Source organism: Acinonyx jubatus, chromosome B2, assembly GCF_027475565.1.
Source record: "Acinonyx jubatus isolate Ajub_Pintada_27869175 chromosome B2, VMU_Ajub_asm_v1.0, whole genome shotgun sequence".
NCBI classification, from domain to species: Eukaryota; Metazoa; Chordata; class Mammalia; order Carnivora; family Felidae; genus Acinonyx; species Acinonyx jubatus.
In genome coordinates, this window is record NC_069385.1 from 115,269,736 (window position 1) to 115,295,572 (window position 25,837).

Here is a 25,837-nt window from a genome sequence, read left to right on the forward strand (position 1 = left end):
GAGGGGAGGAGAAATCATTGACTGATTGGTTCACTCACTCATTCATTCAATGACCATTGACTGAGTACCTTCTCAGTGCTGAGCACTAAGTTCTGAGGACACAGAGGAAAACCTGAGGAGGTCCCTGTCGTGAAGTGAGGAAAGCAGATAGAAAAACAATTTTCACAGGTGTGAAGAGTGCCCATAGCGCCATGTCAGGGGGGGACCCACATCATTTCCTACCCACTTCTCCCTGGCTGCCTAGTCATTTCCCAGGCTCCCTTGCAGCTAAGGATGGACATACAACCAGTTTTAGTCAACAAGACATAGAAGAGATCTGCTGAGAAGTGTCTGGGGAAACTCCTCACATTAAAGGTGAAGCCTCACAGAACACCATCACTTTTATCCTCTTGTCTACCTTGGAATTCGAATGTGATGGTGGCACAGTGGGATCTGTGGCAGCCATCTTGTGATCATGAGGTGATGGTCCTTGTTAACATCATCAAGCTGCTGCACCACACCTGGAACTATCTCCCTTCAGGGACTCCCAGTTGGTTAAGATCATTACATGTCATTGCTTAAGCCAGTGGTTCTTCCCTGGGGGTGATTTCGCTCTCCAGGGAACATTTGGCAATATCTGGAGACGTTTTAGGTTTTCACTACCAAAAAAGGGGATGACTCCTGACATCTAGTGAGTAGAGGCCAAGATCTACCATACACAGGACAGCCCACCCAACAGATAATTATCTGGCCCCAAATGTCAGGAGAGCCAAGGTGAGAGCCAAAGTATAAGACATTGTTGACCAAGGGTGCTCGTTACTGATACAGAGAGGGTGAAAGGCTGGCCAGAGCCCCAGGAGGGTGAGTGCAGGGAATTAGGTCAGCTGGCCGCTCTCCCACAGCACCGTTAGGTTAAACACAAGTTGGGTGAGAGAGGTGTGGTCCACAGCCCCTCAGCTGAGACCTCATCGTGGGCTCCTCTACACCCAGTGTCGCCACTGCCCGAATGCCTACTATGTACCCCAGGTGAGGTGCTCATGAGAATCACCTTCTTGAACTTTCCTGGCAATTCTGCCAAGTCGGTAGGTATCATTTATTCCCATTGCACAGCTATGAAAACTGAGGTTCAGAACACTAGGGGGCCACGGTTAATGACCTGTTTGGAGACTGACAGGTTTTCTTTTGCCATTTAACCATGTCCCTTAAACATTTTGTGTTTTTGCGTGTCACTTTCCAGGTCTGTAAAATGACAATATCAACTTTATAAACCTTGTTGTGGGGACAAAAATAACACACGTAAAAGCTCTTAGTACGAGTCCTGACATACAGTAAACATTGCACAAACGGCTGTTGTTACTATTACTGGTATGCCCACCACAGGCGAGGAGCTGGCCTGCAGCACAGCTCTGTCCAAAGTCAAAGCCATGCCATCACGATGGTCCCTTGAGTTGCCCACTTGCCGTGGGGACCCAGAAACAACTGAGGATGGGGAGATTCTGGGAGCCACTGGAGGACAGGAAGAGTCACTGAGGCAGGGGAGAACAGATGAGAATGGAGATTCATGGAGCACTAAGGCCCAGCACCTAAATTCAGTCATTTTGTGCAGAAGCCTAAAGAAATTTGGAGGCCAGAGGACTTTGGTCCTTGGTCCCTGAGCAGGCTTGGGAAAGTGTGAGGTCATAGTGTCCAGGTACCTCTCACTGAGGGCAAAGAAGATGTCTTTCCAGGAAGCTGTGTGAGTGGGGGGCCCACACAGGGCTGGCGCTGGACTTTGAATTGGTGGCTTCCCGGCAGAGGGTGTGCCCCTGGGAAGGAGGGCGTGTCCGCGCTCTTGTGCTCTTTGCTCCTGGGAATCACCATTTCCATAACGCAAATTATCTTGCTGGGATGACAGTTGGATTTCTGGGAATTGGGATTCTAGCCCCAGACAGATTTGAGCGCCTCTCGTGAAAATTCTTCTTTAAACACATCACTCAGAACTGCCCCTCTCTTGGCTCCTGAAACTAGAGCACTCTCCTCTACCTGCCCCTCTTAAATCAATACCTTAATTTTCGCTGGAGACTAAGTTTATCTTTTGTGTCTCCGTGTTGCATACGGAGGCCACACCAGAGGGTAAATAGTCTTTCTGAAAAAACAACTAGGTAGACTCTCGGGGGGGGGAGAAAATTCTCCATTTTGTGAATATGTCACTGTTGTTCATTTTATTTTTACAGGGCCTTGGAGTACTTTCAAGGTTTTGAGTTTGGGGCCATTACCCAATAGTGCTGCTATAAGCCCTCTTGTAAGTGTTGTTATGGGGGAGCCTGCGCACACGTTTCTGTTGTGTTTGCATCTAGGAACAGACGTGCCCCCGCCGGAGGGGTGGGTGTCTGTCCAGCTGTCGGAGACATTGCCCCTCAATTTCCCGAAGTGGTCGCATCAGTTTCCACGGTCTCCAGCAGCGCATGAGAGTTCTGGTCCCCCCTTCCTCCCCCCCCCGCATCCTCGCAGACACTTGGTATTGTCAGTCTGAGAAACGTACAAATGTGGCTCCGCGCAGCGGGGCTGAAACCTGCACTAGAGAGAAAGAAGCCAGACGTGAACAAACATGCAGTCTGGTTCCCGTGCCCCGAAACGGGCCAAAATAATGTAAACCGTGAGAGGTCCCCGTAGCGGTACCGGGGGGAAGCACGTGCTGGATTCCGTTTCCTGATCTGGGCGCTGGGCGTTCATTCTCTTCGCAAAAATTCTCAGCGGTTATGATTTGTGCACTTTTCTCTAGGTTATATTTATGTATTTACTTATAAGCGTTTATTTATTTGGAGAGAGAGCGAGCATGAGCAGGGGAGGGGCAGAGAGAGAGGGAGAGAGAATCCCAAGCAGGCTCCGAGCCGTCAGCGCAGAGCAGAGCATGACTGGGGGTTTGAACTCATGAACCTGAGACTATGACCTGACCCGAAATCAAGAGTCGGTCGCTAAACCGACGGAGCCACCCAGGTGCCCCCTCTCTAGGTTATATTTAAATACAATCTTCAAAAACTATTCAGTCTCAGTTTCTCCCTCTCCCTTCTTCTGTCTACTTTCCTCACAGCACGGACTGGGAACTGTCCCCATCAGAGTCCCCTCCGTGGCCCTGTGACCTGTACAGTGGCACAAGGCTGGCACTCAGAAAGGCCTGCAGTGGGTTTCATGCTCCACCGTCTCTGTCTTGGAATAATGAGCACTTTTTGAACAAGGGGCCCATCGTTTTCATCTGGCACCAAGCCTCACACATCGCAGAGCCGGTCCCGGCCACGGGCCGCTGCCAGTGTCTGTCCACAGATTCCCGCCGAGGTTTGGTCTTTGACGGGCACCAGGGACAGGGCTAGGCTGCCCCTCTGCCTGATTAGAGATGCCTGTAATGGTCCTGGGACAGCTCTCCCTTCTGTGAGAACCTGGCGTCGTATGTACTTGTGGATGGACTTACTGGGTCATAGGGTAAGTTGGTACACGTCACCCCCTTGACTCTGCCCCTGCTCTTCCATCTGCTTTTTTAAAAAAATTGTGGTACGATATGCCTAACATAAAATTTACCGTTTTTCAAATGTGTGGTTTTTAAAAAAATCTTTAGTGTTTATTTTTCAGAGAGAGATAGAGTGTGAGCAGGGGAGGGGCAGAGAGAGAGGGAGACAAGATCCGAAGCAGGCTCCAGGCTCTGGGCTGTCAGCACAGAGCCCGACGCGGGGGCCCGAACTCACGAACCGTGAGATCATGACCTGAGCTGAAGTCGGACGCTCAATTGACTGAGTCACCCAGGTGCCCCTAAAATGGTTTTGTTTTTTTTTTTTTTTTGATGTTTATTTGTTTTTGAAGGAGAGAGAGAGAGTGTGAGCAAGGGAGGGGCAGAGAGAGGGCGGGACACAGAATCCAAAGCAGGCTCCAGGCTCTGGCTATCAGCACAGAGCCTGACGCGGGGCTCGAACCCACGAACCGCAAGACCATGACCTGAGCCGGAGTTGGATGCCCAACAAAATGAGCCAGCCAGGCACCCTTAAAATGTACCATTTTAACCATTTTCAGTCTATGGCCCCCCATGGCATTAAGTACATTCACACTGTTGAACAACCAGTCGACCATCCATCTCTAGCTCTCTTTGGTCTACCCAAACGGATACTCTGTACCCATGAAATGATCCCCCCATTCCCTTCCACCTCCGCGTATGATTCATCTGTGCGTCTCTCTTCCCAACTACACTGTGAACACCGTGAGGGCTGGGGCAGGGGTGTACTTATTCACCTCTGAATAAGAAAGAGCATGTATGATGCAGATGGGGCCAGGAGGACATGGCTAAGAAAATGTAGTTTCATTAAACAAACGAAAAGAATAAGTGTGTGTATAGGAGGGATATAATTTAACCCTTGTTTGAAGACTGGGTCAGCTCTTGAGCTAATAAATCCTCTAAATTCAGGGTTGAGACAGTGCCCAGCACATAGCTGGATCCAAAATCTGTTTGCTGGCAGGATGAATGAAATATTAATAACTGTGCTACCAGTCATAAAATATTGGCCCTTTATTGAGCACTTACTAGGTGCTAGGCATTCCTAATACACAGACAGTACAGAGAAAAATGCCTGGCACTATATTTTCTTCTTTGCCTTAGGAGCATTATCACATTTAGCCTTACGATCACCCTCTGAGGTGACTAAGTTTTTGAATAAGAAACTCAGAGACATTGTGTCCCCCACTGGAGGTCACAGAGCTGACATATGGTTCCAGGTCTGCGTACCTCCGAAGTGCAGTGCTTTCAATATGTACTTGGTGATGCCTCCCCATGACAATGATCCAAAGTTGGATCTCTAACAATTTTTGCTTTTGTTTAAATAAAGCTAGTTCCCTTTTTTCTTTTTATTATAAACATTATAAACTCTCTAAAGAAATTCAGGCATTACAGAAAGTGAACATATGGATTTTTAAGACTTCTTAGGATGTTCCGGGAGCCTGGGTAGCTCAGTCGGTTAAGTGTCTGACTCCTGACTTTGGCTCAGGTTGTGATCCCACGGTTCATGAGTTTGAGCCCCACATTGGGCTCCTCGCTGCCGGCTCCCAAGCGTGGAGCCTACTTGGGATTCTCTCCCTTTCTCCCTGCCCCTCTCCCACTCGTGCATGCTCTCTCTCTCAAAATAAATAAATAAACTTAAAAAAAAAGACTTTTGGGGTGCCTGGGTGGCTCAGTCGGTTGAGCGTCTGACTTCGGCTCAGGTCATGATCTCACGGTTCATGAGTTCAAGCCCCACATCGGGCTCTGTGCTGACGGCCTGGAGCCTGGAGCCTGCTTCAGATTCTGTGTCTCCCTCTCTCTTTGCCCCTCCCTCACTCACGCTCGGTCTCTCTCTCTCTCTCTCTCTCTCTCAAAAATAAATAAATGTTAAAAAAATTTATTTTTGAGAGAGAGAGAGAGGGAGAGAGAGAGAGAACATGAGTGGGGTGGGGGCAGAGAGAGAGGGAGACACAGAATCCGAAGCAGGCTCCAGGCTCCAAGCCGTCAGCACAGAGCCCAACGTGGGGCTCGAACTCTATCTGTGAGATCATGACCTGAACCAAAGTCGGACACTCAACCGCCTGAACCACCCAGGCACTCCCCCTCCCGCCCCCCAAAGGCTTCTTAAGATGTTCTGTCAAGATTCATGGTGACTCTATCCAGGGATAGTGGGATTTGGAAAACGTGCCCCTTATCAACTCCTCCTTTTGAGTTTTTCCTCCAGCTCAAAGGATGGATGTGTTGCATTCAGTGGCCTTTCTTTTTAGAGCCTTCTCTATTTGGAGAGAACTGAAGGTGGAGGTGATAAAAACTACCTCGTCCTTCTCCCCCCCCCCCCGCCACCTGCGTTCCCCATAAGGACTTGCTTTCTTTTCCAAGGACTGGCCTTCCTCCAGCCAGGTCTAAGGTTGTTTTTTCTGAACACTGGTTTCTTGTTGAGGTTTGGGTGTGATAGGGAAGTGTCAAGTGAAACCGTTTTTCTCCGGGTAGCTGAGGTAAGCCTCCTATCGCTGGAAGAGCAGGAAGCAGCCCCGTGATAGGACGGGACGGGGCCGTAACTGGCCAAGGTTGGCGTGCACTGGCCCTCGGCTCTCTGGATTGGCTGCCCATGAGCTCAGTTCCTGGAAGTTAGGATATATATACATGGGACCGGGGCCAGAGCATCTTCTGAAACACTGGAAAGTGACAGCGGCAATAGCGGCATCTCCTTCCTGGGAGAGTGAGGAGGACTCCCCCTCGATACGACTTCCAGCCGACAGGGAGCGGACCCAGACGATGCGAGGGTACCCGACGTAGAACCCCCTGGTCTGGAGGTCCTGGCCGAAGGTGTCCTGCGACAGAAAAGAGCGACTTCTGTGGTCTGAGGTTCGTTGGACAGTACTCTCTCCTTAGGGGGCCGGAGTAGTGGGTAGACATCTTGGGAGTCCTAAAAGTAGAGCAGACCCAAGACTCATACCTTGAGTCTAACCCCAGTTCTGCTCCAGCTTGTTGGGCCTTCCTTAGGCCTCAGTGTCCTCATCTTTAGAAAGAGCAGACTTCAGTGAAGGCATCTCAGCCGGACTTACAAGCTCTGAATTCAAGTCCCAGCCCTGCCACTCACTAGCCCAGCAACCCTGAGCAAGGAATTTCACTTCCTTGAGCCTCAGTTTCCTCATCTGTCGAATGGGAGCAGCATGACCTATCTCTCCTGCTCATTTCTTTCTTTAAAAAAAAAAAAATTTTTTTTTAACGTTTATTTATTATTGAGAGACAGAGTGACACAGAGCGCGAGTAGGGGAGGGGCAGAGAGAGAGGGAGACACAGAATCGGAAGCAGGCTCCAGGCTCTGAGCCGTCAGCACAGAGCCCGACGCGGGGCCCGAACTCACGGAGTGCGAGATCATGACCTGAGCCGAAGTCGGACGCCTAACCAACTGAGCCATCCAAGTGTCCCGACTCTTGCTCATTTCTTTATTGAGTGCTGTAGAGGTCAAGTCGTAGACTTTATGTGAAGGTACATAGTGAAGGGAAACCTTGCATAAGCAGGAGGTGTTATTGTTACCCATGGCTGGATTCGATTTCTATCACGTTCTTGGAATTTCGTCCAAGGACAAGAAGATTTTGTGAAGAGTTCTGGTGGCCTGCTGCTCTGACAGGGATTTGAGGGGGGATTATAGCATTGCACTGCCTGTGGTCTTGGAGAGAGGACACAATGGGGTAGGGACAGGATGGGGCATCAGCAGAACACAGTCTAGTCCTCTTAGGAGGTTTCCAGCTTTGGCAACAAGGGCCCTACTGCACCGGCCCAAGTCTGCCCCACTGTGTTATCATAGCGCCTGAAGTTCCGCCGTCGGGGAGCTCATTCTTTTGGGTTTCGAAAGATCTTCAGGACGTGCAAATACCTGACCTTTGGAAAATAGGCACCAGCTATAAGTGTTTCTGGCAGCGACAATAAGGAACAGGCAGATGGTCAAAGTCCACCCCTCTATGCTGCAGGTCGGCCTAGGCAGAGCTGGCCCCCCGACGGTGCCATGTGGTTGCTCAGATGTCCCTGTGATCTGAGGCTTCGTGCAGAGGTCCCGTCGTGCTCTGCCGTGGTTGGGCCCTGGCTGGAGCCTCTGTCCTGGCCTAGGCCTCACGTTTTGAAGTGGGCAAGGACCAGCAGGGGAATATCCAGAGGAGGTGCCCAGATACCGGGGTGATGGGGACGATGGACTGGAACAGAGACTGCTTAAGGGGTGACACGGCCTCCCCTCAGGGGTAGGCAGGACGGCCGCTGGTGACTTAAGCTGAGCTTAGCTTTAAGGAGGGCTTCCTTAAAATCTGGGCTGGCTGACAATGGAATGCTCTGCCTTGAAGGGTGGTGAGCTCCCACTCCATGAAATGTTCCAACAGTCTGCCCTGTGGGAATGTGGCATAAAAGAGTCCTATGCAGGAGGTGGGGCTAGATACTTCCAGGTCCCTTCTGGCGCTCAGAGCCTATTAGGAGCCCCAGAAAGGAGAAAGAATACCTTGAATTGTTACCATCGAACACCTGAGAGGTGGGCGTGGGTAGAGGATGGGTCTAGTGTTGAAAGAAGAGATGACAGCCTTGTCCCCCACTTGAGTCTGGCCAGTGGAGGTGGAGGGTCTTTCCCAAGAAGACCCTCACTACACTGTATGTGGGGGATGTGAGCTGTGGGTGGGACCCACATCATTGTGAGAGCCCAGGTTGAAGGCTTTGAACTTGGACAGAACTCCTACTCCGGGACTTTGGAGTGTCCGTGGGGCCACCTGTGCCGATGAGAAGTCAGTGTGACCTCAGGGTACAGCCCTTGATCCTTCAGCCTACTAATTGGCTTCCAGCCCAGGGGTCTGTGAGCCGCGCCTAGGGTTTACAATCTTTGCCTGTGTGGCACAGGTGTCTGTACGAAGGTACATGTAGACCTGTGACTCCATGTACACAGGTGACGGCATGCCTATGTGTAGACGTGGTTATCTTCACTGGTGTGGAAAGCAGGCTTGCTCACCCTTAAGTCCTTGTGTGTGTGTTCATATTTACGGAAAGCCACCGGGTGTAGGAGAGAGAAGGAAAGATTTAGAATCCAGAGAGGTGGATTCAAGCCCCAGCTCAAGCCCAGGCAGGTCTTTCAACCCTTCAGAGACTCAGTTTCCCACTGCCAGCCTGTCCGATTCAGCTGGGAACCAGGCAGGCTCAGGTCCTGTCTCTGAACTTGGAGGTAGACATGGGAGTGGGGCAGGGGGAGGGGTGTGTGGCAAATGAGCTCAATTATTCCCTTGCATTTGGGGCAAGAAAACTACACCGTGTTATGAATCCACATAGGTTTATGTGTGTTGGGTGTGCTTCTGTGACACAAGAATATGTGAGCCCATTCAGGCTGCAGCGACCCATAGACCGGGGGCTCAAACAACAAGCCTTTATTTCTTCACAGTTATGGAGGCTGTGAGTCCAAGGACAAGGTGCCAACAGAGTTGGTGTTTTTAAAAATTTTCTTTTAATGTTTATTTATTTTGGGGGGGGAGGGGCAGAGAGCGAGGAAGACAGAATCTGAAGCAGACTCCAGGCTCTGAGCTGTCAACACAGAGACTGATGCGGGGCCCGAACTCATGAACCGTGAGATCATGACCTGAGCTGAAGTTAGACGCTCGACTGACTGAGTCACCCAGGTGCCCCTAAAATGTTTTTTTTTTTTGATGTTTATTTATTTTTGAGGGAGAGAGAGAGAGACAGAGTGTGAGCAGGGGAGGGGCAGAGAGAGAGGGAGACAGAATCGGAAGCAGGCTCCAGGCTCTGAGCTGTCAGCACAGAGCCTGACGCAGGACTCGAACCCACGAACCGTGAGATCATGACCTGAGCTGCAGTCGGATGCTTAACCGACTGAGACACCCAGGTGCCCCTTGTTTTTTTTTTTTTTTAAGTGCTTTTTTTCTTATAAGTTTATTTTATTTTGAGAGAGAGAGAGCGCGCGTGTGCCCACGCGTGTGGGAGGGGAAGAAAGAGAGGGAGAGAGCGAGAATCCCAAGCAGGCTCTGCACTGTCAGCCCAGAGCCGGATGCGGGGCTCGAACTCACAAACCAGGAGGTCGTGACCTGAGCTAAAGTTGGATGCTTAACCGACTGAGTCACCCAGGGACCCCCAGATTTGGAGTCTTGTGAGGGCCTCCTGGTTCACAGTCAGCTTCTCAGTGTGCACTTACGTGGTGGAAGGGGGGAGGGAGCCAGTCTCTTTCATGAGGGCTTTGCTCTTGTGACCTAATCACCTCCCAGAGGCCTCACACCTAATACCATCTCACTGGGGCATGAGGATTTAATACAAGAACCTGGGGGGTGGGGCACAGACATTCAGTCTATAGCAGTGAGTGTCTGTGGGTGTAGACTCTGGGCCCCCATGTGGGTGCCACACACGCTCCCTCAGAGGGGCCAGCTATTTGTTAAACATTTGTTGTGTGAAGCACAGGGGTGGAGAAGCGGGGCGGCAGAATATCCCTGTGAACTGGCACCAGAGCAGTTAGAGATAATGCAGTCGGATGAATAAACTGGAGAATGGTGTACGGGTGAGGTCAGTGTGTAACTGAGAAAAGAAAACAAAAGTGTCAGTATGCTTAGAAAAACCCCAGAAAACTTCCTGCTCCACAGTAACTCAAGGTCAGCCCCGTGTGCTTTCCCTGGTGGGTGGTTGTTCTTTTTAACACGTCACTGGCCTGTGTCACGTCTTATCAGAAGTCCCGTGATCTGCACATCACTTGGGTGTTCCTGAGCAGACTTGGACTTTGTTCTGAAGCCCGCTTTCTGCCAAGGCCATAAACGAGTTTACGAGAGCAGTTGGGTTTCCATGCGGCAACAGTTTGCCGCAGTTTCAGGGCTACGGGTCTGAAAGTGCATCCAGGACAGGGTGAAATTCCCCGACGGGGTGCATGTGGGTGGACGCCCAGGCAAAGCTGGGGTGCAACACACTTAAAAAGAGGAAGGAAGGAGGAGGTCTTGCTTCGATGAGTTCTGGATCGGCGGAATTTTACAGTCAGAAAGTCTGCAAAGATTTAATTTCAGCACCCATAGAATTTGGGGTGTGTGTGTGTGTGCGTGTGTGAGCACGCGTGTGCGCGTGAAAACACAATCCTTTCAGGGCTTTAAAAGTCTGAGGACACGCTGGCCAAAGGGAGGATTTTCCAGGGTGTCTCCCTGGAGGTGGGTGGGCTTGGCCTCCTTGGCAAGCCACACGCTCTCAACTCCTGGGGCTGGTGCTGGCAGACAGAATCTTTGGAGTGTTCCAGAGGAGGAGCAGGGGTGGGGGGAGAGCGGGCTGAGCTGGGTCACCGCCGCCTGAAGGGGGAAGAGTTGCGGGAAGCACGGAGGGGGCGTGTGAACACGGTATCCAGTGCTGCAGCCCCCCCCCCCTTGCAGTACCCCCCCCATAAGGAAGGACGAGGCATGGGAAGAGTCCCTGGATTTGGAATCGGGAGGCCTTGGGAGATCCTGGAGTCTGTCTGGGGAAACGCTCCAATGGCTACAGCCTCTCCCAGCCCTTGGGGCTGCTGCAGCTACTGCTCCCTCCCTCTGGGCACAGGGCACGGTGGTTCCAGGGAAGGGGTGGCCAAACCAAGGCAGTTTTCTGGAGAAAACATTAAGAAGGAAACCACTGCCTGGTGGCATTGTACTGATGCTCTGATTGCAAGTTGCGGCATGTCCTTTGAATGCAAGAGGACGCTACTGCGGCCATCAGCCATGGTGGAAACCGTTTCCATAGCAATGACAGCTTTTAAACAGATTATTGCGCCTCTTTTCCCAGTAGCTGGGAAATGCGCGATGTCCCCCCCCCCCCCTGCGCGATGTCCTCCCCCTCCCCCCACCCCTGGAGCCAAGTTAGCGTATGAAGAAGAGGGACTGAGCCGGACTAGGGTGTTCTGTTGTGTTCCGCTGGTTCGGTGGTTTTGTGATCGAACAGCTTCTCTGCCAACCCCACCCATTGTGCCCTGACCACAGGAATATATGGAAAAAAGAGAGAGAACCCTAACACCATTCAGTAAATATTTCTGGCCCCGCTGACTTGGATCTTAAATTAAATAGAGCTTCAACCTAAATTTATCTTCTCTTAAGACCATGTGCTACTAAAGAGAGAGACAGAATAGAGCATTCCCGTCACCACCACTTACTGGGGTGCCCATTTGAAGAAGACCAGAGCATTCTGTCTGAGGGCACAACCTGTGTCTGGTTCATTATCCCCAGCACCGGCCGTAATTCCTGGTACTTAGTGTGTGCTTATTAAACCCTTGTTGAAAGACATAAATGAGAAGAAAGAGAATATTTTCCTCTATGATTTCTTCGGCTTACCCCACCCTACACGGTATTTTGAAAGCACAACCATAAGGCAGCCTCCGAAGGTTTTCAAGAGCATTAGTTAATTTCCATATAAGGTACAGACATGTCGTGCTACGAGTTTTTGTGTAACTCAAATGTTCCTTTTAAGGCACATCAAACAACAAATAAAGCTTTCCAAGTTGCCTGCTTCCTCCCCAGCCCATTTTCTCATTTCCTCCAAGATTGTCCGCGTGTGCCTATTGCTGCCCACTGGCCTCTGGCCGCCCTTTGCAGTCCCTCCTCCCCCAGACTCGTGCTTGAAGGAGGGAAGACTCCCCGAATGTTACAGTCACCTTCAAATCTCTCTGTATTTCCCCATGCTTTTCCCCTCTCTCTTTACGTGTTGTCCTCCTATTCACATGGATCCTTGAACATCTGAAATCGCAATTATAGATTGCTGGTTTTGCCTATAAGCTGGACATGTAACAGAGCACATTTTAAAGGAATGAATTAGTCAGTAAACGTAGGAGACACGATGTAAATACATAATACATGAATATGTAACACGCTAAATAATACTTAGTAAATGCATGATGAGGCGATGATTACCAATTAAAATAGGCAGTGCAGGTGTCTGAACTCCACGGGAAACTCTGGGGGGGGCTCAGATTTGGGATTCAAGATCATTTAAAAAAATTTTTTTTAAACTTCCACCGAAGGGCAAAGGGGGTCTGAACAACTTTGGAAAAATTGGGAAGCCACGGGAGTTTCAGATTAAAGACACACAAATGAAATTCACTGTTCCCATCCTGGCCTGCTTAAAATGCTGCCCAGGAGGAGATGGTTCTTTTTGTCTTTTGCATGGGCAGCTGCTTCCTTCTGGATGGAGAATGAAAGGCCCCTGCTGCTCTCATGTACATTTCCTGTAGGTTAACTACACACCCAAAGATACCCTATATATTGCACAGTTTACTAAATGTTTGTGTAGTACATGTATTCATCTGTTGAATTAGTACTTATTGAGTGCTAGTGATGTGCCAGGAGCTGTTCTAGGCACCCAAGATACAAGACGTAGCAAAACAGACAAAGGGAAGGGAGAGAGACTCAGACAATAAACAATGACACACACCAAGGTGTGATGTTGCATAACATCACGTAGTACAGGTGGGGAGTATGTGCTCACGAGGGGTGCACAGAGAGGGCGTCTCTGGGAAGGTGACATTTCAGTAAAGCCCTGAAGGGAAGCAAGGGAACAAACCATAAGAATGTTCTAGAAAGAGGGAACAGCCAGTGTGAAGGCCCTGAGGCAGCGAGCAGTGCTTGTGTGAGTAGAGTGAGTGATGAGAGGTGGCAGGAGGCTTAATGGGACCAGGTTGTACAGGGCCTTCCTGGCCACTATAAGGACTTTGACTTTGACTCTGAGTGAAAGGGGGGCTGTTGGAGGCAGGAGAGTGACGTGCTCTAACTTAGGTTGGAAAAGGCCCCGTGGCTTCCGAGGGGAGAATCTGGAAGGAAGATGAGAGGACAGGAGGAGAACCAGTTGGGAGGTGATTATGGTAGTCCAGGCCAGCAGAACTGGGGCTAGACTCAGGCAGTGTTGAAGGAACTGGGGAGACAGGTCAGGGTCTGGGTGTGCTTTATGGAACCAACAGTCTTTGCTGATGGATCAGATGTGGGGAGTGAGAGAAAGCAAGGAGTCAGGGATGACTTCAAATTTTTGGCCCAAGCGATTGGAGGAGTAGAGTTGCCATTTACCGAACTGTCTTGTGAAATATTCTTAACGGCCTGTGAGACAGACAGGCAGGTCTCAGGCATATTGCAAGTGAGGACAGTGGCACATGAGCTGCCCAGAGTCCCCAGGGACAGGACTTGGCCCCTGGCTTCCTATTGTTGCTGCAACAAAATACCAGAAACTTAGAGGCTTTGGAACAAAACGAATTCATTATCTTTCAGTTCTGGAGGTCCGAAGTCCACAATCGGGTCTCCACAGACTGAAACCAAGGTGTTGGTAAGGTCCTGCTCCTTCTGGAGGCCCCAGGGGAGTTATAGACCAGCTGTGACGTCTGGGGCATGACCTCCCATAGTTTAGTTTCCTCCTCTGGAAAATGTGGACAAGGATAGCCCTCCTTCCCAGGGCTTTTGAGGAATTTAACGGAGACAGCAGCTTTGAGGGCTGATATCACTCACATTGATGGGCAGGGTGGATCGGCGCACGGGGCAGCACTGGTAACCCGCCACCACGTCTCTGGTAGGTCTCCGGTAAGGGAGCTGTTTGCTTTGTTTGCAGTGCAATGGAGCCCAGGAAGCATCTGTCAGGGAGGAGAGCCAGGTCTCTGGATACGTCGCAGAGCCCCAAGAAGGTCCGCCGGTGCTTCTCCCTGCCCACTACCCCCTCCAGGAGGATGCTTCACCAGGCAGCCAGCGATGGGAGCAGATGTCCCCAGAGCCCAGCTCAGTCTGTGGAAGCCCAGGATGCCACGGCCACAGCCCACAGCCTGGAAGAGACCAGGGAGTTTCTTCCCACTGACCAGAGGCTGCCACAGGACACCAAGAAGGAAAAGACCCAGAGACGGGGCCAGCAGGGGTGGCTGAAGACCTTGATGAACTTCCTCCTGAGGACAGGCCCGGAAGAGCCCAAAGAAAAGGCCAGCCGGAAGGCAAAAGGGAAGGAGGGCTTCCCCAAGCCTGCAGAAACCCCGGAGGCACCAGGGGAGACAGCTCCGAGGAAGAAAGCCCACGACAAGAAGGCCAGTCGCAAGAAACACAGTCACAAGAAACATGTTGCTGACGAAACCAAGGGGGCCCAAGATCAGGAGGCCGAAGGCCAAGAGATAGGGCTGCCCAAGATGGCTGCCGCCCCACGCCCTGAGGAGGCTGACCTGGGCCCAGCACCCAAGGGTGAGCAGACCATGCCTGGTAACCCCGCTGCCCCAACCCCAAGGGCTAGGGTACTCTAAGCTGACTCCTCAAACCTTTCAACAGAGGGGACGTGGAAGTTGGGACAACCATCAGGGACAGCACCACCGTGAAATTTCTTTGAGGCAGAACAGCACGGTGGCTGAAAGCCTGAGGTCAGACCCCTGTTCCGCCATTCATTAGCTGTGTGACCTGGGTCTGGCGACATTCCTCCCCGAGCCTCGATATTTTTTTCGTCCATGAAATGGAGATGATAACAGTTGCTATCTCCTGGGTAGCTGTGGCCCAGAGCTGGCACGCGGAAGGTGCTCCGTTAAGTGGCAGCTGTTGTTAAGTACTCTAGTTGAAGGAGCACAGACCAAGGAGAAATGGGAAGGCAGGGAGGGAGGGAGGTGAGGGGGGAAGCCTAGCCCCCAGCATTGATCCCTGTGCGAGGACTGGGGATGGGGCCAGAGAAGTAGATAGAGCCATCCGCCCTGGAGGCCGGATCTATACTTGGCTATTTCCAGAATACACCTGCTCTGTGACCTTGAACAGATGGCTGCCCCTCTCAGAGACCTTTGGTTCTTCATTTGTAAAATAAGGAAGCTGGACCCCCCCCCCCCCCAAGGTGCCTTTCTTCTTTGACTCTCAGGTCCTGGGGTTGAATGCCCCACAGGCACCTGGAGGGAGACAGAGCTTTGCCCTGTAGCTCTCAAAACTCTCCCTGTTCTTAATGAGAAGGATGTCTGGGTTGATGCCACCTCTTTTCAGATGGAAACCTTGGCAGGTTTCTGATTTTTTTTTTTTTTTTCTTTTTGGTTAAGCCTAGTGATGGCTGCAGCAGCCCATCCTGCTGTGAATTCTGTGTCATTTTATTGTGCTCACGAACAAAGTCAGAAAAATGTCACTGATGCCACTACTCCCATCCCCCACACATACGCTTCCTTTCATCTTTCTTCCAGGTGGGAAAGGTTCTGGTCTCCACCAGTCCTTGCTCATTGAAGCTGGGGGTCCTGCAGCATCCGAGGTTTCTTCTCAAGCCACAGGTCATAGGCCCGAAGAGGAACTCAGACAGCTTGACCGTGAGTCCTCATCTTCTTAGTGTCCTCTTGCCCCGCAGCCGGGGAGGGGGCCGTTACCAAATGAGATGGATTGTTCTGGATGACTGCTTGCACCTTGGATGGTCCCTCTCAAAATGCATGTACTGATCTTGCTCCTTCTGGCGCTTCTGGTCACATTTACTTATTTTAGAGTTTCACAGAAGGGAGTCTCAGGAATTAGAACGGCCACTGGCAAATGTTCCTGCCTTATGTGTTAATGAGCATGGGACTTTTTTTAGTCTTTTGAGATTTATGGAAGGAATGTGATATGGAGGAATATAGAACTTATATATATTTTTAAATAGATGCCAGCGTGGAATAGCTGTACGCACACTCCTATACTCACAATCGTCGACCGGAGGCCAATATTGGCTTCGGAATTGTGTGCGTGTGTAATTTTGTGGCTGAACCATTTTAAGGAAAATGATCCCTCATCCTTAAATATGTAAGCACACATCCCCGAGAAATGACTACAGTGTCACGCACAACCACAATGCTGTTATTGCCCCTAATAAAATCGATAATGAATGCTCTACTAATCTAATTCCCTATAAGGAAGGGGCATATTTTAAGAGATGTCAAACATCTATGCATCTGTCAGAGAGTAACTAAAAGGCATTTAGTTGGCTATTTTGCAGGCTGTTTATTTTGCATGCTGTTTTTTCAGACGAGAGAAGTCAGCTGGTAGACTGAGACAAGGAACAAAAGCCAAGCAGGATTTATAAATGAGAGAGAGGTGAGGGGTGAAAAAATCTGCAGTCCAGGGACCAGGGAGCCTTAAACAAACCTTTTCTGTAAATGGATCAGCTGGCAGGTAGCAGAGGCAACTCTGGGCCTATTGTCTTTGGATCAGTCAGCCGGGATATCAAAGAAAGCCATTCATGTCGTTTGTGGTTTCTCTGTAAAGATGTGGTGTGAGGCATCGATGCGGCAGGCTGTCCGTGTCAGGCCTGCTGGGGTCCCTCTGCCCTGCACCTTAGTGTCGCTGGGTCTCTACCATTTCCCCTCCCGGAATTTTGCAGCGTTAGCCTTGTAAAGTATCTCCAAGCAGAGTTCCTTGATGGCCTGACAGCCTGCTGAGGGAAGCGGGGACGGGGATCATGATTCACACTCACAGGGAAGGAGACGAAGGCACAGAGAGGTTAAGAGACTTACTCAAGGTCACACGGCTGGCCGAACCCAAAGCAGATATTTACAAATCCGTAAAGGTCAGAGGAAATAATGGGGTCACAGGTTGAATGCTTGAAGGACTGACCTGAAATTGCCTGGGTAAAATTTTGCGCTTTGGCCTCCCGCCCTTTCCCTGTGGATCTCCCAAGCCTCTCTCAGAAGGACTAGCTCCTGGGACATGGTGCTTTTCGCCACTTCCATGGCCTAACAGCATCTTCACTTAATAGAGACTCAGTTGATCTCAGAAGTTCAAGACAGTCATTAGAAAGAGTTCTCGGGGCATCTAGAAAGATTAACTGGGTGCATTTACTTTTTTCCAGAGGATAAAATCATCAAGATGATAGTGGAATTCCTCCAAAAAGTGGGAGACCAGTGGGAGGAAGAGGTAAGGAGCAAACGGTCTGTGTAGACCCCCCCCATCCCCCCCTCCCCCCCGGGGGGGGGGGGCTCGCTGCTTCCTCCTCCTCCTCCTGCTCAAGGCCCGCTTGCCCAGTGCTCCCCAGCTCTAGGCTCTGTCACCTCCCTCGCCTGGGGCCACCACGAAGCACTTGGCTGCTCTTTAGTTGTTTCTCAGAGAGCCTTCCCCTCTCCTCAAGGTCAAGGGCCCGACCCACCGGTTTCTCTCATTTCTCCCACAGCAGCTTCAAGCTCCTCAACCAGAGGTGGTTGTACAGATTCCAGTGTCATTTGACAGGAAGAAATTCCAAGAGAAAAAGTCTAGCTTCAAGAGAGCATTTTCTCATAAGAAACATGGCTCTGAGGAGGCTAAGAGAGCTGGGCCTGCAGACGTTTCCAGCCCGGAGTCCCGGCCACCCAAGAGGCCCAGCTTTCTCCCCCTGTGTGTTGGGGGCCATCAGCCCTCCACCTCCAGCAGCCCTGGTGAGCAGGCTCAGGGTTACCATAGCAACACTGCAGCTGCCTCCAGCTCTGGAACCTTCTGCAGGGCTGGAATCGGCCATTGGAAGGGCCGCCCTCCTAGTTCTGACTTTTGCTCTGCTCTGAGCAGCGTGGGGAGGGCAGTAGGGAGGAGAAAGGGATGTCAGCAGGTCACCTCCCTACACGAGACCTCTCTGGGCAGTCCAGCTAAGCCCCCCGTGGAAATTGTGCCGAGGAATCCCCTAGCCCTCCGCATCTCTCCACAGCCTCAGCTGCTGTACCCCGGCAGGGGGCAGCTGTGCAGGAAGGAACCACAGCCTGGGAGGCAGGAGGCCTGAGTTCCGACCTGTACTTTCTACCTCATTCCCCATCTCCGTGCCTGACTCAGTCTCCTCACCTGTAAAATAAGACACTTCCCTACTGTGTGTCTATACTCAATCAGTTTTCATAGCCGTATCATTATCCCCATTTTACAGATGGGGGAGCTGAGGCTTGGGGAGGTAAAACAAATGTGTTCAAGGTTCTGTGGCCCACCAGTGATGGAACCTGAGCTACAGAGAGAAAGGATCATCCTGGGTGCCAGGGAGGAACAGCCTAGCCGCTTAGCCTGGCCAGGGGAATTTACATTTTAAAAAGGAGCCCCGGCGGTGGAATTTCCGGCCACAACTGGAGATACCTTCGTGCAGGGGGATTCTGGCCCTGCTGCATTACTTCGTGCCATGGAATCAGGCATTTACACTCCAAGCCAAGATGCCAGAGGGATGAGCTTGCCAGGGAAGGGAGGAGAGGAGGGCAAAGCCCAGGAAAGCCGGTTGTAAAGAGGTGCAAAGGGGCAAGGGAGCTAGGTCTGGGCCAGTACATCAGAGCTTTGACCCTGACCCACAGCTCACCTCTGTCCCAGCAAGGCCTTTGCATGATCTAGCCATGGGGTGAACTCTGGAACCTCTTCTAACTTGTGTGTTAGTTAACACCCTCACCCTGATTAAACACACCCGCCATTTCATCTTGCTTCTCAGGCTCGGAGGAACCCAAAGTCCAAGAGGTCCTGCCTACAGACAGTGGGGGTCTGAGTCCCTTGGAGCTTTCCACCCCAGCAGGGAGCCAGGGACCCGAAGAGGACTTGCAGGCGAACAGAGCCTTGGAATTCAGTTAGTACCCCCTCCTTTTCTCAGACACCCCTCGGAAATCATCCGTCCTGACCCCATACTGACCCAGAGAGAGGCAATAACCTGGCCTTGACTTCCTCTGGGGGCCGCAGGCCAGGAAGGGGCAGTGTGGGGTCCAGAGCACAGACCCCTGTCTTACTCGAAGTGAGCCTCAGCAGTAAAATCACAACAGTGAGGACGCCCTCCTCGGTGAGGCCGGCACAGGCCATGCCAGGAAAGCCTTGGCCCGTGGCACGGGCTCTGTAGATGATGTGATCTTTAGGGCGTGGGTTTGCATTGGACTCTGACCTCTTCCATCTGTGTGAACTTGGATGAGTTACTTCATCTCTGGTCTCAGCGTCCTCAACTGCGAGATGAGGGTAATACCAGTTCCTAGATCCTAGAGTCCTCGGAGGCGCTAATGGAATTAATGCTGATAAAGCAGAGCAGTTAATAAGCTATTTAGAGCTAATGAATGTTACCTGCCATTTACTGCTATTATTGTTGTAGTTGTGTAGCCCTGTAGCCTGGGGAGAAATTGAGAGGCTGGCGGGGGGTGGGGGCGGGCGGTGGGTAGGGGCCACAGGAGGGAAACACCACAAATGGCAGCTGCTGATGCTATTATTAACCCCTTACCAGTGGCAGAGCCTTGGCTAGCGAGTAGGGTAGGGGCAGAAAGAGAGAGGGAGAGAGAGAATCCCCAGCAAATTTCCAAAAGAGAATCCGATGCAAGGCTCAATCCCATGATTTTTTTTTATTTTCATTTAAAAAAAATTGTTTTTAATGTTTATTTATTTTTGAGAGAGAGAGAAAGACCAAGCGCAAGCAGGGGAGGGGCAGAGAGAGAGAGAGAGAGAGAGAGGGAGACACGGAATCCAAAGCAGGCTCCAGGCTCCGAGCTGTCAGCACAGAGCCTGACGCGGGGCACGAACTCACGAATCGTGAGATCATGACCTAGGTCGAAGTCGGACGCTTAACCGACTGAGCCACCCAGGTGCCCCTGAAGATACTTTTAAAGATCTACTTCCCCCACCCACCCCCCCATCCTATCTTACCTGCTTTTCACAGAAAATGTGCCTTGAAGGGGAATTGAGAAGGGCCCCTGTTCTAAGTAGAAGAGGACGGTGCTGGGTGAGGGGACTTTTGGGGACCAGGCCTTTCCACATGGCCTTGAGGCGCCTTCTCCTGGAGGCAGCGGCCTCTGTTATTTTCCTCACACTTAAAGTGGCACATCTGGGTGTTCGCTGACCAATGGAGACGTGAACGTATTGCAGCTCTGCCCTCAGGCCACTTCCGAGGAGTCTGAGGTGTCCGCAGGCCAGGGCCTGGGACACCCAATAAGTGCAAGCTCATTAGCACCTGGAGACCTGTGAGAGTCAGCCAGGAAGCCACTTGGGCCTCAGGAAGTGAGGACTGACCGTAGAAATGCTTTGCAAACGTTTTGTTCTTTTTTAGGAGAATTCATCCAGAAGATCATTGCCCTACTCCAGGATGCGGAAGGGCAGGGGGGAGAGGTGAGGAAGACACTCCCCACGTAGATCTTGACCCTCACTATGAACACCCCCACCCCTGCCTGGCATAATAACTTCCCTGCCCTCCCCCATGCTACATCTTTCCAGAGCCTGGCTCCTGTCGCTCCTCCTTCCCCAAGCCCCCACCCCCACCCCCATCGCTGCCGGCCACTCTTGCTCTGGCCAGGCCGCACCCTCTGCTCCCCAACGGGTCCTTCCCCGGCTCACTCACAATCTCCTCATGGTCGGGGCCCTGGCTCAGTTTCTCTCATCTCCCCCGCAACAGCTTCGAGTCCAGGAACCAGAGGTGGCTGTAGAAAACCTGTCCCCACCCTACAGAAGGAGATCCCAAGAGAAGAAGTCCAGCCTCAGAAAAGCTTTTTCTTATAAGAGACATGGCCCCAAGGAGCCCAGGAGAGCGGGGGCCACAAGTGCTGCCAGCCTGGAGTCCCGGCCGCCCAAGAGGCCCAGCTTTCTGCCCCTGTGTGTGGGGGGCCATCAGCCCTCCACCTCCAACAGCCCCGGTAAGCAGGCCCCGCGTGGCCATGGTCACAGAGGTTGCCTCTGGCCCCAGGCCTCCTCCAGGGCGGGCTTGGCCAGCTTCGTGGCCTCTGCTTCAGGCTTGACTCTCTTGCTCTCAGCTCTGAGTGGGGCAGGGAGGTGTGGGAGGGCTGCGGAGAGGAGGGGGCCGCTGGCTGCCAGCTGGACTCACCACCCACAACACACGCCCTCCCTCCACCCATACAAAAACACACCAACACTTAAAAACAAATGCCGTTTGGGGCGCCTGGGTGGCTCTGTCTGTTAAGCCTCTGATTCTGGATTTCGGCTTGGGTCATGATCTCACGGTTCGTGAGCTCGAGTGCCGCATAGGGCTCTGCTGAGAGCAGGGAGCCTGCTTGGGATTCTCTCTCTCCCTCTCTCTCTGCCCCTCCCCTGCTCATGTGCATGCTCTCTCTCTCTTCCTCTCTCTCTCTCTCTGTCAAAATAAATAAACACTAAAACAATAACAACAACAAATGCAGTGTGAGAGCAGCACATCGGTTTATTGGCTTAAGGGCATCAGACTCACCCGAAAGCTAAGGAGGAAACACAGACCCGGGTCTCATGAAGTAGGATATGGCCTGGGCCTCTGCTTTTTCACCACTGCCAAGTGTGAGGTATACAGTGATTCCCTTGACATTTATGGAGTGCCTACTGCATGCCACGCTCACACATGGGATCTCGTTCAGCCCACTTACAGCCTGGTGAAGTCAGTCTTGTTATTCCCACTCGACAGATGGAGAAAGTGAGGTTCAGACAGGCTTAGTGATTCAGTAAAGCCTCACAGAGTCACGGGGAAGTGGGCTCATTTAGGGGGATCTTGGCAGGCCTGCTTTGTTTCCTCCCGGACTGTGAGGAGGCAGAGGGGGCTGGTGGCAGAAAAGAGGAATGAGATTTCCAGAGGGGGTAAAGAAGACCCCGTGAACGCCTCTGAGGCGGGCCCGGGGGGCTGCGGGCTTGCTGAGGAGCCTGGGAAACCAGGACCCCGTCTGGTGCCAGTGTCTTTGGATGGTTTCTTGTCAGAACCTGGACCCCGTGGTGGACTTGTGGATTTGAAACAGGCACAAAACACACTCACACCATCTCCTTTCTGCCCTCAGACCTGGAAGATGTCGAGTTCCAGGAGTCCTCGCCTGCAGAAGAGACACCTGTGGGATCCTCAGACGCGCCCTCCCAGACCAGAAGTCACCAGCCAGAGGGGGGACCTCAGCCAGACAGAGTGTTCGAATCTAGTTAGTATACCACCCTGCTCTCTCCTGGGTCAGCTGGCCTAGGGCTTCTTTTTGCATGGGTCTGACAGGCTGAATTCCAGTAGAGACTGGGAAGGCTGGGGAGACACTGGCAGGGCAGGGAGGAGGCAGGGTTGGCCTTTCAACGGGGGCTCTTGGGGCAGAGTTGCAGATGGAGAGTTCTCTTCTCGTAGAGAACCCTGTCTGCTCGGTGGGATGTAACTTCGGTGGGCTTGCTTGAATGTTTCATATCCAATTCCTGCCTTGCCCTGGGTCTCATAACCAGTGGTGGACTGGCAAACAGGCTGAGGGTGGGTGTTGGGCGGGGGCAGGAGGGGAGCCCTGATTTGTAGCGTTTGCAGATTGCTGTGATGTAAATATTCCCACCGTGGCTGATTTCAAGCTGCCAACAGTTGATCACAAAAGGTCCACAAATATCCTGAATGCTTGCGATTAGGTCTTGGTGCAGGCCGCCACGTGCGTGTGGCCCTTTACAGCCCGGACCGGTGGGTGTGTTCCTGTGGCATCTGTGGCTGTGGCGTCCCCCCCACCCCTGCTTTCTGATGAGCTGCTCTGGGCCCCCGCTCCCATTCCTGACCACGCTACTCTGTAGCCTGGACTGGGGACACTGGGAGGTCTCAGGTTCCCCATCTGTCGAATGGAGCTGAGGTGACGCTCAACTGGCCGACGTCCTTTCAGTTTCTATACAACAAACTCAGATAAAGCTTTCACTCTCCAGCCCTAGTTTCGGGGAAGATTTTTCTTTGCCCTTCGAAACGAATCTGTGTGCTGTGCTTTAGAGACAAAGTGCCGTCTGTGATAGATGGATGTGTTGTTGCAGAACTTGTCAACAGCCCCTGAATCCTTCTTTGTTTTCCTTAGAGGAGCTGGTCATCCAGAATCTGGTGGCCCTTCTCCAAGAAGTGGATGGCCAGTTGGGGGAGCAGGTGAGGAGTGCTCGGTACCCCCAAGGCTGGGGCCTGAGTTCAATCCTTATCCCTGCATCCAGGTGACCTTGGGCATGTCCCTCAACCTCTCTGAGCCTCAGTTTTCTCTTTTGCAAAATGCAGGGGGGGTGGGGTGGGGTGGGTAACTACCTACTTGACAAAGTTTAGTGCATGTACGGAAACTGCCGGCCACATAGCAGATGAGATAAATGTTAGTTTACAATAATATAATGCTCATGAGGTTTATCCTGCCAGCCAGGACCTCCCCCCCATCCAAATCCCCCTTGCAGTTCAGCTCGTGTCCCACCTCCCTCCTTCCCCCAAGTCCAGCCTGCGGGTCCTGCTGATCTCGTCCTCTGCTAGCTCCTTTTCATTCTGTCTTGTCGCACATTTCAGCGTCTATGTGGTCTCCAATCCTTCCACGCTTTTAGATTGTCCTCTCCTGCTAGATAGCCTGTGGCCTCACAGATAGACTGAAAACCTCACAGTCTACTTGGAGAGAGCAAGAGAGATCGCATCTGAGGTGGCAGAGATGAGCACGGGCCGTGGACGGGTCATGAGCATAGCGGACGCTGTGGGTACCTCGCCTTCCCGCCACAGTGCACGCCGGCCCACCTCGCTGCTGCCGGCACCCGCATCTTTTGGCCTGAGGACCGGCCCCTAGAACCATTTTACCACCCACGTGGGAAGCCAGAATGATCGCCCCCCACCTCCCGAGAAGCAGCCCTCAGCCAATGGCTCATGGAAGCTGGTGTATACATAACTCAGGCCCCTTGCCCCTCGTAGGGCTAACTCTGAGGAGTGTGCTCTATGCGGGCTCCCGGAGCGCCCTGTGAGGAACACGCTCAGCAGCCAGTCTGCGTGGGCTGCCTTCCCCTCCGACCCCAGATCTCCATTCCCCCATCGCTGTTTCCCAGCATCACTACCTGCACCCGAGCCCTCGTCTCTGGGGGAGCGCAAACTGGGACACTTAGGTATTGAGAGGAGGCGACTTAAAGTGAGAACGAAAATTCATCCAACATCCACTCTGCGTGAGACATTTGACATCAGCTAGCTCACTTCCTCCCCTTCCCCCAACAACACTGCGTGCGGGTGGGGGTATCGTTCCTGCCATTTAACACATGACTAAACAGAGGCTCAGAGAAGTCACAGAGCGAGTAAATGCCGTTGAAACGTCCGTTATACAAAGACCTGCACTTTTTTTTTTTCCCCCACCTTGTCCTGCTGCTTGGAGGTGAACCTCACAGAGCAGATTCTGAGAGGCTAGAGGTAGAGGAAGGATTTAACAAGGAAGCTCATCCCAGGGACGGGAGGTGTCCAGCCCAGTCTGGGCTCGTGGCGTTGAAGCGGGGGGGGGGGGGGGGGGGGAGCAGTTGGGGGAAGGCGGCTACCTGCCAGCAACACTGACGGCCTGCCTTCATTTCTGCTTCCAGATCAGGCGACATCCCAGCTTCAAGAGGTTTTTCTACAAGGTCTCGGACTCCTCCCTCAGGAAGCTGGCAGCCACCCTGCACAGCCAGAAAGCCCGCTCTCCTGAGCTGGGCAGGAACCTCACCAAGAGACCCTACCAGCTTGCCTTTGGCTTCACCAACAAATTTGCCAGCAACAATAGCCACGCCGTCTTCAGCCTCATGGGCCTGTGCTACAGCCATGCCAGTTACACCCACTTCCCGTACAGGGAGGCCCAGCAGGTGAGAAAGAGCCAGACAGCACAAGCGAAGACAAGTTCAAGATCCCAACAGGATCCTCTTACCATCCTCTCCCCTCCCCTGCTGAGTTCTACGTTGGCTTGTTTTCCCGATGGAAGCTCCTTAAGACCTTTGACCTCACTTTCCTCAGCTTTATTTTCTTTGCCCAGATATGGGGTTATTATGGAGAATTTGCCCTCTAGGTTGGGTTAGGCAGTAGCTTGTGGAGTTTTTGTGAGAGACATTATAGAAACATCAGTTCTGATATCTTCAGTGGCCCTAACTCCATCTCCTGGTTTTAATAACCATTCATTCACTCATTCATCCATTCATTCATTTAACCAATAGGTGTTAAGAGCCTCCACTGTGCCTAGCTGTGCAAGGTGCTGTGAGAGCCTGAGGATGGTTCTGCTATAGAAAAAGACAGAATGTTTACTGATGACAAAATTAAGTATCAGTAAAATGCCAGATTAGTGGTCGCTGAGGCCAATGAAGTGATTGGTCCTGGAAGCCTTCCAAAATCTATGTCAAAAGGCGTAGATTTTTGCCCTTGGAGGATGGCGAGGAGAAAGGGGAGGGGGAGAAAGGGCCAGGAGAGCACTGCAGGCAGGAGGTAGTGAGTAAAGGTCCAGAGGTGACAGCTGATGTGCTGTGTTGATACGTTAAATTAGGAGCCTGTTGTTACTAGAGTAGGACCCACAAGTAACTGGGCTATGGCTAAAACCTATGTTCTTTTTCTCCTCCCAGAACATCACAAATCCTGAGAGCCAGAGTCCAGATTAAGAGCTGTGCTTTGTGCTCAAGTTCCCTTGAGCTATCAAACAATGGCGGCTTTGACCAGGAGCCTCGGAAGATGCCTCACGATAGCCCAATCCAGTGCTTCACAGACATGAATGAAGACGAGAGTGGATGGCCACCTGTGTCCCTGAGCCTTTGTGGGCTCTCTGAGACTGAGATACACAAAGCGTTCTTAACTGGAGGC

The 25,837-nt window shown here is 52.0% G+C and overlaps 1 protein-coding gene across 1 annotated transcript; it reads left to right on the forward strand.

The window, feature by feature from the left end:
* The first annotated feature begins 6,131 nt into the window (after positions 1-6,131).
* On the forward strand, positions 6,132-25,821 carry BNIP5 (BCL2 interacting protein 5). The gene is made up of 12 exons (XM_053222879.1): positions 6,132-6,340; positions 14,036-14,646; positions 15,609-15,728; positions 17,237-17,301; positions 17,555-17,795; positions 18,809-18,940; positions 20,393-20,451; positions 20,735-20,972; positions 22,092-22,223; positions 23,103-23,167; positions 24,601-24,858; positions 25,603-25,821. The coding sequence occupies exons 2-12, from the start codon at positions 14,040-14,042 to the stop codon at positions 25,636-25,638; spliced, it is 1,953 nt and encodes a 650-aa protein (XP_053078854.1). The 5' UTR covers positions 6,132-6,340; positions 14,036-14,039; the 3' UTR covers positions 25,639-25,821.
* The last annotated feature ends 16 nt before the right edge of the window (positions 25,822-25,837 follow it).